The following is a 12302-nucleotide window of genomic DNA, read 5'->3' on the forward strand; positions in this document are numbered from 1 at the left end:
TTGCAATATGCATCTGTTTTTCATGTCTGTTTTCTGTGGGTTCAGAGTGGCGTGGGATAAACTTTAAAGGAAAGTTGCATTCCTATCTGATGTTCTTATATATGCTTCTGTCGGGTCCGTTCAGTCTTTAATTTGCTAGACAATAAATGTTAGCTCCTATAGTTTCCCTTTAAGTTCTTGAGAGTAGTTCTCTAGTCCTTAGCATCTCAGTAATCTCCTGTCTTCACGTAGAGACATCTTGCTTGAACATTTGCAGCCGTGGTATTTCAGAAGAAATTTTACCAGTACTTTGTCCAACAATATTAACGCTTCTTTATCTTGACCAGAAATACCCTGCCTAAGAGTATTTTGTAGAAATGTGTGGTACCATCTGAGTCTTGTGCTGTACTGAAAGACAGCATCACGGTATTACTAAGTACTAAAAATCTTTTGGATGAGCATTATAGGGTGATGTGGGTGGGGTAAGGAACAAGGGTCTCTCACCAGCCTACTGTCGCTCAGATTGCTCCCCAACACCAGCACAACGCTCGCCTTAGTCCTCCACCAGTTCTCTCTGATCCTGTTTGCTTTTCTTCCTCCCGCCCTCTTGCCCACGTGCACACAGACGCGCACCAGCTTTGTTTCCCTAGAGAGGGTTAAGGGCAGCTGGTGGCAGCCCCTGGTTATGGGCAGGGAGCCTGCAGAGGTAGCCCGCCGACCTGCAGGCCCAGGGACAGCGCAGAGGAAAGTAGGAGTGTGTTATGCAGGGCAGCGGCGTTGAGCCCAAGACTAGTGTTGTGAACACCATAATAAAAACAACAGCACCTAATAATACTTCGTTGAAATCATGTTGTCGCTGTGGTGTGCTATTTGATGTACTGCATGCTAGGGCTGTGCCTTCTTTGTGACTTGTGAATAAGACCTATCGGGTTAGTCTGTTCTGACTTTACTGAATCCATATGGTATTTATCCATGTATTATTTTGTTTTCTTCCTAAAGCCTAGCAAACTCTTGAGGCTAGACTAGCAATTGTCTTAATTGGCCAAATTACGTTTTCCTCCTTTTTTCATGTAGGCAGTACATTTTCTTGTCTCCCAGGGAGATGGTACCAAACCCGATGCAATAGTTAGTTTTTTAAATTCTAGCAAATGGATCTGCAGTTCGTCATGACAGGTCTTCCAGAGTTCTTGGTATGAGTCCAAATTAGTCCGCCTGATTTGCGTTCTGCTTCCGTTTAGTTGTGGTATCTTTGGCCTGTCTAACTGGGCTTGACTTCTGGCACATTTCACTCTATGCTGGTGTTTCTTGATCCGAGACTGTAGTTTCCTCTGCTGAGCTTTTTTTTCCCTGTCCCTTGAAAGCTCTCTGCTTATTCTACCTTTCCTTCTTTATTAGGTAATTCATCTCGCTGGGTCTGGAAACCTTCTTATGAATTCTCTTGTCACTTCCTTGGGTTACAAATTCTGCAGATATTCATATTGTAGTTTAAACATGTTCCAGACCTCCCCTGTGCTCACGTCCTCCAACTTTTCATTCCTGTTCATCTCACTAATGAGTTCCCTTAGTTTTTGAGATTTGCCTTTTGAAATTGAAAACCTTAATTGCAGATTTTCTTGGGTTGCTCTACCGTTTAATTTAAATAAAATCAATCATAAAGAATAAATCTGGGATTATTCTTTCATCAACCTTTCTATAAGCAGAGATTTAGTTATCAGCTGCAAGTCTACAATCCTGATGGTGCTAGTCAAATTGGTAAGTATACGGTGAAAAAATTGGTCAGTCATGACATCCAGCAATAGATAGGACTGATTTATGGTAATTGTTCTTTGTATTTTCAAAATAAGTCTTTCAGAATCTTTCCGATTACTTGGTAAACGTTAGTTACTTAAACACCTGATCCCTCCCCACAAATAAAAATTATTGCGGTATTTATTGAATATATGCTTACATAGTTACCTGTATGGCAATACTCTTGGAAAAAGACCAAGCAGGTATCTCTTGGTAAGGAATTTCCCTCTTGATGGTGTAATCTCACAAAAAGCTTTATCAGTGGCAAGCCAGGGTGGGAAAAATGGGGATATGTCAGGAGCACGGCTCTATTCTGGGAACCTATAAAGGATCATCCTAGCATACTATGCTCCTTTGTTTACCTGCACACCCAGTTTCTCAGGTCTGGTGCTTTTAATCCTCTGCTTCGGTTATGCTTCTCTGCCTGATGTTTTTTTTGCCTTGTTATTCCTCTTCTGCTTCATTGCTTTAACTATGCTAGGAAAGGGACTCGTCCGTAATTTGCAAGCTCTCTCAGGGTTTGTTTAGAGCTGAGTAGGGGACTAAACACTCTGGCGTTTTGTAGGCTGGGAAGGATGCAAGAATTAAGTGACCACATGCCAGCAAGTGAACTGAGCTGAGCATGAAGTGCTTATTATTTTGAAAATGGAAAGGTCAGGATTGCAGGAGTGAGGGTTTAAGAAAATAAGTGCGTCTCATTACTGCACAACAAACGTGAAGTCCTGTAATTATTTGTAAAAGCCTTCTAGCATCCCTGTGAGGTAGCTAAGTATTACCCATGGAAGGAAGAACCAGGATGAAAGGACTTAACGAAAATCAAGAGAGAAAACCTATTAATACATTGCAGTTCTCTTGTTTTGCTGCTGCACTCGCCAGTAGGAACACCGTATTCCATAATTTTGTGCAAGGAACTTTAACAGTAACTTATGATATGTATTTTAAGAAATAAATTAATTCATGATAAAGCTTACAAAAGGAGGTCACTAGTTCTGGACAATAAACATTTAAAATGTGTTAATGCAAGCAAGCTTGTTCTCACTAATTGTGCTTAAAAACAAGCTGACAGTAGCATAATCTGCCTGTACAGCACGTTTTCGTTGGATGCCGTTATAAATATTAAAATCACCTTGTTTCTATTTCAGGTGGTAGTGTATTGCACTTACATGTGTATTAGATGATGTTTGAATATTCAGTCTAATGCTATATGCTTAGCAATTGACTCCAGTACTACACGTATTTAAAAGAATTGTTTAGCAAGTCTTTTCAAATCATCCCTGTGAGTAGTCATTGACACAATGCTTTCTGTAATATTGATATAGTTGAAATAAACTGTTTAGCCAATATATACTTAGTTGATAAACATCCCTTAAATTACTTAGCCTAGTAATCTATTCAAGCTTCCATTAGCCATGTGGTTCTGTTATGTTTCAGTGTAATTTTCATTATTATTCCTTGGAGATAAATTGTTATGGAGTTCCATGAAAGGAGGGGGTGATACATCAGAAAATTAGCTCTGTCTGTTCCCAAAAAAGCCCCAAACAAAAAAATCAGATAGAAGGCAGGTTTTTTTTTCTTCTCTTCTTTGTGCCCTTTTCCTGCTGAAAAATAATCCTGGGGCCTGAGCTGCTATTATCAAGAAAATAAGTTGTTAGCTACATGATAATTCTTTTATGCTTGTTGTTGTTCTTTGCAAATTCTGAACTTGTTGTATTTCATGTATTTCGAACACAAGCTAGTGAAGTGAGAAAGCAAACCCAAGCTGCAGAGCGTATTTTAACAAAGCCTAGGTTCAGAGATGATGAGTTGAAAACTTGCTAGATGTCTAAATGAGCTATAAAAATTCCTGTATTTTATTCAAGAAACACTCATTTTCACGGATCACAGAGGTGCTTAAAAATGGAAATGCTGTTTTTTTTTCCTTTGCTGAGTACAACTTGTTGTGATTTTTTGTTTTTCATGGCAAAGGACAGTACCAGTTTCAATAAAACTTGCAGCAGGAAGAAGCATTCAGGGGCAGGTCATTTGCCATGCTGGGGTGGGCTTCTCTCCTGTTCCTCCAGATACGCCCCAGAGCTCCTCTACTCTTAAAATATACGACAAAGGACGGTAACGGGGAGGAGGAGGTGGCTCCAACAGGCTTATTCTGTGGCTTGCAAATTGGGCGTTTGCTTGGGATGTACAAAACCTGGGTTAAATTTTTGAACTCAGTTTGCAGAAGAAAGCTGCTCGTTTCCTAACCAGTGGAGGCCTTTGTTGCCATTCACAAGACAAATGTAGGAATTAATTGACTGTAGGCTTTGCTGTTGTTCTGCAACTCATCACAGCTTCCATTTTTGATGTTTCACAAAATTAAAATGAGATATAGACTAAGAAAAAAACGCATCTATTGTTAGATCTGGGTTTCAGTTCTAGTTTTATCATCACATGGCTGAACACAAGAACAATTTTAGAGATTATGAAGATCACAGAGCACGCATGAGACTAATTCGCAATGTAAGTGCCTTTGTGGACAGAATTAGTTTTTCCAGCACGTGTAGCTGTAAGAGCCCATAGCTAAATCTTAATTTTAGTTCTTCATTAGATGTTACTTTTTCTCTCACTCAAGGTGTTTCTTGTAAGTATGGAACTAGTGAGTTGATAATTTTTACATTAATGAAAAAGGGAAAGCTTGTCTTAGAACCTACTGCAATGCAAAAAATATTTGAAAATTTTGCAGTGTTTCTGAGGAATTGTTTTTTAATTTACTCTGCTAAAAAGTGAGTATTAGTGATAATATCTTGTTTTAATACTGAACTAAAAAAAGTAGAATTCACATGTGGTTATAGAAAGCCAGGATAAATATATGCAGTACAGTAACCTTAAGCATCCTGTATAGCAAAACAATATACCTGCTGAAAAAGAGGATTGAAGTGGGTTTAGATTACTTTGAATGCATCAATGATGAACATTTCTTACAGCACTCTTTGATAACTTTGATGTAGAAAATAAGGAAGGTGAATAATGTCCTGTTGACAACTAGATTTGTAACTGAAAAGCAAGGAGACATTTTCAGACGAGGATGGAAAGACTCTGAACAGCACTAACTTTGCTGCAAAGGAAAGGAAGGAAGAAGGTAGTAACTAATGTTAAAAGTCTTTGGAAGGTTATAAAGCAAGCTGTCCCAGTAGCAGGTTTGGGGGGTAACATTGAGCAGAATTCGGTGACTCAGTGATTACTTGTAATACACACATCATCAGTATCTTTGAGAAGACTTTAAGTATTCATACATCTCTGGAATTTTTTTAATATTTAAACTCCTGTATTAAAGTAGGAACTTTATTTCTTAAGATTTATTTTCTACTGCTGAAGCACTTGCATCCTAATTACTGTGGAAAAGATTGTGATGTTATGAAACGTATTTTTTCTGTTGATGCCTCATTTTTATTCCAGTGAAAACATCCTTTCCCTATGTGCGCTTTAGTAACATAAATATAGTTGTCTATACTTAATGAAATGTGGGGAAATATTTTATCCTCAAGGATACTAATTGAAGTTTTAACCAAGCAGCAGGAAGGTGAAAATCAGTCTTCTGGTAAGCAGTCACTCAGTGAATTAATACAAAAACTGTATGTTTTCAGTCCAGTCCCAAGTGGGTGGGTATCTCCGTGCTGAATGACTTGTGGGTTGGCACTGTTTGTAGAGATCGCTACTTGCATGGGCAATGAGGGTGGACCAGTTTTCTCAAAAGGGCCAAGGAGATGGTTGCTAGAGAAGCACAGGAGAGTGTCCGTGGCTGCCGCTGGAAGAGCAGGCTTGTATTTTCTAGCACTTTCACCCCAATTTAGGAAAGAATGCAAAACTCTCTGTGATGTGAAATACTGAGTCCCCAAGGCCTCCTTCTGCAGTCATCACTGTCTGAAGAGTCCTGTGGATTTCAGACTCTTTGCATAACTAAGGGTTGCAGGCACTGCTGCTTAGTGACCTCTGAAATGGAATTTTTTTCCTTACGAAATGTCGTGCTGTATACTTATGATGTCGAAGAATTACTGGGCCATCGCTGAAACAAGAAATTTGATACACTGGCTAATGCTTATTGCTATCTTAGTTCCTCGCTCTACAATATATTAAAGTACAAGTATACTGCTAGATGTGTTCCACTACAGTCCATGGAAATACTCATAGTATCTTGTTAGGCTCATTAATATACAGTATATATTTATATATTAAAATAAATAACATTTTAGACCTAAGCTAATCATATTGCACGGGCAAAAGAAAGAAGCTACTGTATACATGAAAGAATAATCCTTTTTATTTTTTTTTTTTTTTTTTTTTACTTAATGGTAGTAGTTGTCATTACAAAAAAAAAAAAAAGTAGAAAGTATCATTTTGGGAACAGAAGAAGATCCGGAGGATTTTTAACCTCAAATACCAAAAGAAAAAAAAAACAAAACACCCAAAACCAAGCTTTCATTTATAGAAATTGTTAATATAAAGTAATTTTTACTTTTCTGTCAAAATAAGCAGGGAAAGGTGTTTTCTGTTGGATGAATCCCCCAAATATTTAAAGTTCAGGAACATGTATGACACCTTATCCATTTTTCTTGATGCTGCACGTCTTTCTAGGAAATGTTTTTTCTGCTTCCAGTTTCTGTGTGATCGAGTATTTACTATGGTATTTTTTTTAAGGTTTGATGTGTTGGTCAGTCCTATTTTGATGTATTTATTAGTGGCTTTGCAAAAAGGTGTAGGTGTGCACTTACAGATTCTGCAGATGATATGAAGGTGGGTGGCATTGCTGAGCCTGGAAAGACTTCCAGCTCTTCCAGGGGTGTGGGAGAATGGGGTGAGATTATTACTGAGTAGTAGAAATGCAAAGGAATACAGAAAAGTTACGGGAGATGAGTTGGAAACTCCTCAGCTGTCTTGGATAAAAATAAAAAGAGGTGGGTTCTTTGGCTATGGGGAAGCTGACAGTAAACTGTGAATGTGATTCAGCTGTGACTGATGATTTTAGGTGCAGTAGCCATGTTATTTGCAGCAGAGAGAGGAAAAAGCATCAATGTTATTTTAATAGGCCTTGTTAAGATCTCATTTTGAGCATATGGTCACCTGTGTTCACATAGAGAAATGAAAACAGGAGCGATGCAAATGAGAGTGAGTGGGGTGGTGGAGCAGAGATCCTGTCTTGTAAGTGGCAGGAAAGGACTTGAGTACATTTATTCTAGCAAAATACAGGAAGGGATTTGGTAACTGTTCATAGAAATGATTTCACAAGGAAATATGAGGGAGGGACAAAAGTTACAGCACAATATAAGTATAAACAAATTTCCACAAGTAGATTCTAAATACATTAGGGCTGGAAATTTGACTCACTCCCTGACCGTTTGGAGGCTGGAGCTGTGGCATAAGCTTACAAGCACATCTTTGGAGACAGGGAACCTGAACTAGTCTTTCATTCTCCACTTCAGGTTTATTAATTTTCAAGGTAAAGGCAGCCCTGGTCTGTGACTGAAGTTTTTCAGGTGCTCGTTGCTGTCTGTCAGAGGTTGCAGGGAGGCTGAAACACCCATCTTGGTGATGCTTCATGCAGCGCGTTTACACTGAATGGGTCCTGTGCCTCAAAGTGTCCAGGGTGGCCTGCAGGAGCCCCTCTTCATCACTGGATGTTTATTCTGCATTTTGCTCCCTGTCCCTTAAGCATGAGTTTCTCCGTGTAGGCGGAGGCAGGAAGTTGGGTGGGGTGTAATGAAAAACCTCAGGTGCCTAGCTGGTGTCCCTCTTTATCTTCTCATACTCACTGCTAGCTGAAATAATTTGCCTCAGTCCGAGCAGCATTGTTGAAGAGGAATGAGGGGATTTGGATCATATGAGTATTTTCACCAATTAAGTCTTCCATTCTTTCATACTCAGATGAGCCGTAATGTGGAGGATATTGAGTAACATTTAATGTGTAGCAGAAATGGTTGTTAGGAGTAATCCTTTAAAATGTTGTGGACTGGCAGCTTATTAAGGAGAACTAGATTTACCTAGTCCAGTTCTGTGGTTATGTGCCTCTTCTGGTTTGAAGACGACTTCTATAAAGTGCCATTATTTCTTGTGGATTACCTGAAAACATGAGGTAGAAGGAAATGAGGTAGTTTTCTAAATGCTGGTACTTGTCAGCAAACCTGCTTTTTCCATTGAATTACAAGTCTAGATATTAATTTGAATGTTACAAAGATCTGTGTAAAAGATAATACTATCTGCTCTCACAGTTAACTGCATATGCAGAAATTGTTATTAAGTTGTCAACCCTTATATTAGCAAGTTATTTTGCATTTTCAGCCACTTTTTATGATGGAATATGTGTCTTCCAGAGTATACTACTGAATACATGTGAAAGATGCAAAATACATGCATTAAACTGTCAATTTTCCAATAAAATAACAGCATGCCTGAGGATTGATATGAGTGGTAAATACTTCAGTTACTATCTGAGCATTTATTTAATTATACAATTTCATGTAGTTTGTAGGTAGCTTGTATTTAAAAAACTAAAAATCACCGCAATGTACTATTGTGTTGCATGAAACTGGAAAGAAAAAAACTAAAATTTAATGGTGTTCATGTATTTTCCCTTTTTCCTTCCCTTGCCTTTTTGTATCAGGAGCTGCTGAAATGGGTTGTGGATTGAACAAGCTAGAGAAGCATGATGAAAAACGACCTGGTAATATCTATTCAACTTTGAAGAGGCCCCAGGTAGAAACCAAGATAGATGTTTGCTATGAATATCAATTCCTCGACTTCACAACACTAAATGATAGTAAGTACACAGTATTTTTCTTTAGATTTTTTTTTTCTATTCAAGTTAACATGTTAATTGCTCCATAATGGTTTTTGAATAGTGTGTGTAATAGTTAAGTTTTTAAAATGTCTTTAGTTTCTTTAAGTAAATACTTTATCTTCAGTCATAATGCTGACATGCAGAGATCTTACTGAGAATTTTCCATAAATTTTTAACTTTATTTAACCGTAGAGCTAGTTGTAGGTTCTCAGATGTTTGGTTCTTTTATGCTGCCCCCCCCCCCCCCCCCGCCTTTTTTTTTTTCTTTTGGCTTACTCAAATGTGGACTTTTGTTTCCTTAATTTGCATTTTATCAATGTTTCATATGGTAAAGCAATTCAGGTCTGCCAGGTTATATACTTCACTGCTCTTTTTTCTTCCTCCCCTTCTGCTCCCTGTGCTCCCTCAGGAGTATTTTGAGAGGTTAATGTTTTCAGTTTTGCTAACTTACTTTAAATAACTCTTACATGGTTACAGATACTTATAGGTGCACCCATGTGGGTGGGAACAGGATAGTGGGAGACACTGGAGACCTAAAACATTAAAGGGGTGAAGGTCCAGTCTCATGCAATTTTTACCTTTTTTTTTTTTTTTTTTTTTTTTGGCTATCTGAAATAGTCTTGCTTTAATTCACATGACAATCCACAGACATTCCATTTCTTTCCTTCCTGATTGACACCAAGCGTCTCTGCCAGTATTGCTCACACCATCGCCTGTGCCCTCTTTCACTTCAAAATTAGCCTGTTCTACAAGCAATTACTCCTCACACCATTTGGAAATCTGAAGCTTGAGCAGAAGGCTGGGACCTGCTTCTTGCTATATATAAAACAACACAGTACCAAAATCTGTTACAGCTAGCTGGCAGGATGCCAGGTAGAGCCTCTGTGCTTTTGCCCTGCAGTGTGCTGCAACTTCTCTTGTTTTGCAAGTCAGGTCAAAGGAAAAGCCAAAGCGGTATGTCTCTCGCTGTGTGAGACAAAGAGCTGCTGGTATGTCGCTTGATGTGACACCTCCAGTGCAGTTCGGTATGTTCAGCCCAGAGTAATGTGAATTTGTTGTTTTTTAAAACTTGCTGCACGTGGACTTGAACTTCAAAAAAGGTGGAGGTTTGGAATAGGTGGTTGGACAGGAATGCTCTTTTGTAGGATATCTGGGAGCTGAGAAGTTTTGTCTTTGCAGACTTTTCTTAGTGCTTCTCTCCTGTACTTGTGGATTCTTATGTTTTTTGTTACACTAATTGGGATGTGCTGCAGTGGGAACAAATGAGAGAGGATTTGTTTTCATGTTTACGTATTGCAGTTTTTTCTACGTTTATTTATTTTTATTTCAAAGTGAATTGTTTGTCCTTTGATAGTTTGACAACTTTTACTGACATTGCACATTGTGTCATTAGTAAAAATGAATTAATATTGAGAACACTTCTATGGGCTTTTCTGGGATGCTCATCACTGTTCTGTCTGATTGCCTCATAAGCTTTAGTGTGTGCATTCTTCTGATACCTCATGAAATCTCATCTTTGTCACTGTATGGAGGAACAATCAGTACATGCGATAAAAATGTGACTTGCCTCAGGCACAGAGGATGTCTGGCACAGAGCAAAAAATTCAGCCCAGACTTTCCAAGTCTGATTAAATGGATAGGTTTGTTGTAAAGCATACTTGTACGTTTTTCTTACTCATCATAGATTGTTTTATTATGATTTTAGGAGGCATGATTTAAAGAGACTGTGAGTAGAAGTACTTTCATCAGATTCTTTGGCTTGCCAAAGAGCGTGAGCTATCCAGCTCCCATTGAGTTCTGCTTTGGCATCTTGTATCCCCATCACTCCGGTCTCTGAAGATGGTGGTGGGTAGGCAGATGAGGAGGGGAAGGAGCTCTTGCTCCTGCTCTTTTTCCTTAGTATCCTTAGTATCCCCCATGACTATGTGCTCGCAGGGTTGGCAGGGCAACAGCTTGTGGTAATGCAGCTCCCTCCCTATTCCTGTCACTGCCTGTATGAAGGCTCATGTCCCACTACGCAGTGTTATGACGTTCCAGGTTATTCTCAATGGTGACAGCATCACTGGTTCATTTATATTTTTGCTCAGAAATAACTTCTACAGATAACCAGAGTTAATGATGAGTTTCACCTATGCGGCTTCTAAAAATGAAATGCTCACAGCTGTGTAAAAAGTACATTTAGATTGTGAAGTCTGTCTTCTGTGAATCTACTTTAGCCCTTTCAGTGTGTGTATATATATACTGACATCATTTTTTCCACAGGTTTTCTGCTTCATTAGGTTTTTAGAATAAGCCAGGCTAAATTATGAGTGGCTACAGAGTATTTCATTGTATCCTTATTCTAGGCCTTATTTATAACACTAGTGAGCCTGGCTCTGAAGACAGGTACTCATTTTTCTCTGGGGCTTTTCTATAACGTTTACTGCTCTGGTCATTGTCTCTCTCACAAGTGTTTAATCTTAACAGTGAAAGGGATGTGATTATCTCTGTTTTGCAAGTGGGAGCTAATACACAGATTAGTGCCAGAAGTTTTCCAAGTCCTTAGTGTTTCTTCACGTGTTCCAAAAGCACCTCTTGTTGACTTTAGATGTAAATGTGGATACTGGTCATGTTTGCAGTTAGGAACTGCATGTATTCTCAGATCTGCTATCTAGATGATCAGAGATCACTTCCAGAATGTGATGTATGTTGTAACAGCAGTTTCACAGGCAGCTAGGTGGACGTAAGTTTTCTGCAGCTCTAGGTGGGGAGATATTGCTCCTCTCTCTCACCTCCTGTCAGCTCTATGAATTGATTTAACTCATGGATCTGGCAGAAGGCTATGCAGTCTTTTTGTTTGGTTATTCTCTGCCAGATCAGTGTCTTGTGGAAGGATCTGAAGAATGCTGGAGCTGGTAGAAGTGGTGGGAGTATGCAGTCAGGAAAAGAAAAAGGACCTTTAAATCAGCTTGCGCTGTTATGAACTCATTCCCTTAGCATCGCTCTGTTGAAAACAGGAATAAAATACTGTCCTGCTGGTCATTTCTCTGCTATCTTAGCCAGAAACTTCACTTTTCTTGCTTGCTGTCTTTGGTTACTTTTTCCCTTCTGGCATACACAGCTGAAGGAATGTAAGGCAATATGCTCCTTTATTATAAATTTTTATTCGTTTCCAAACTTGAGCCTTCCTCTGCACTGATGCAGAGGTCCAATGGAAAATAGTGTTTGATCATTTATTTAAGTACTGTATAAATAATGCATAGATGCAAAAGGCAGAATTAAAGTTGCAAGTGTAACCTTCATTATGATGCTTCCCAGTGTTACAGAATTGACGTACTTGGAAATAAAGTGTCTAGAGAAAGATTTCCCAGGCTTTCAAGGAAAGCAGGCTACGAAGAACCCATCAGTTTCCATCGTGTGCCACAACACTGATAAAATGCATGGTTCTTCAGAATTAAATTGGTTAGATTTGCCACTGTCCTTTACTTCTTGAGCAAGTGCGATAATTGATAGTAGCAAAGGGTTACCATCTAGCAGAGAATGGCACTTGAGGAATAAGGAGCACTTTGCTAAAGCATTTCAGAACCTTGAGGTGGGTGTGCTTGTTTTGACTTGTTAACTTTATAATGTCTCCTTATGAGCCTCACTTTTCTTGTTTCTGCTAAGGTGGCCTCTTCCAAGAAATCAGTCTGTCTTCAGTGTTGTCCCTTGATAAAGTCATCATGTACTCTGTTCTTTAGTCATCTGTACT

At 38.9% G+C, this 12302-nt stretch overlaps 1 protein-coding gene across 1 annotated transcript in view; it reads left to right on the top strand.

Moving 5' to 3' along the window:
• RFTN1 (raftlin, lipid raft linker 1) overlaps positions 1-12302 on the top strand; it is a 104832-nt gene that overhangs the window by 2133 nt on the left and 90397 nt on the right. The window contains exon 2 of the mRNA XM_082309545.1: positions 8396-8551. Coding sequence (XP_082165671.1) covers positions 8407-8551 — 145 coding nt within the window. The 5' untranslated portion in view covers positions 8396-8406. The remainder of the gene's footprint in view (positions 1-8395; positions 8552-12302) is intronic.

The sequence above is a fragment of the Platalea leucorodia genome, assembly GCF_965183815.1.
Source record: "Platalea leucorodia genome assembly, chromosome: 1".
NCBI lineage: Eukaryota > Metazoa > Chordata > Aves > Pelecaniformes > Threskiornithidae > Platalea > Platalea leucorodia.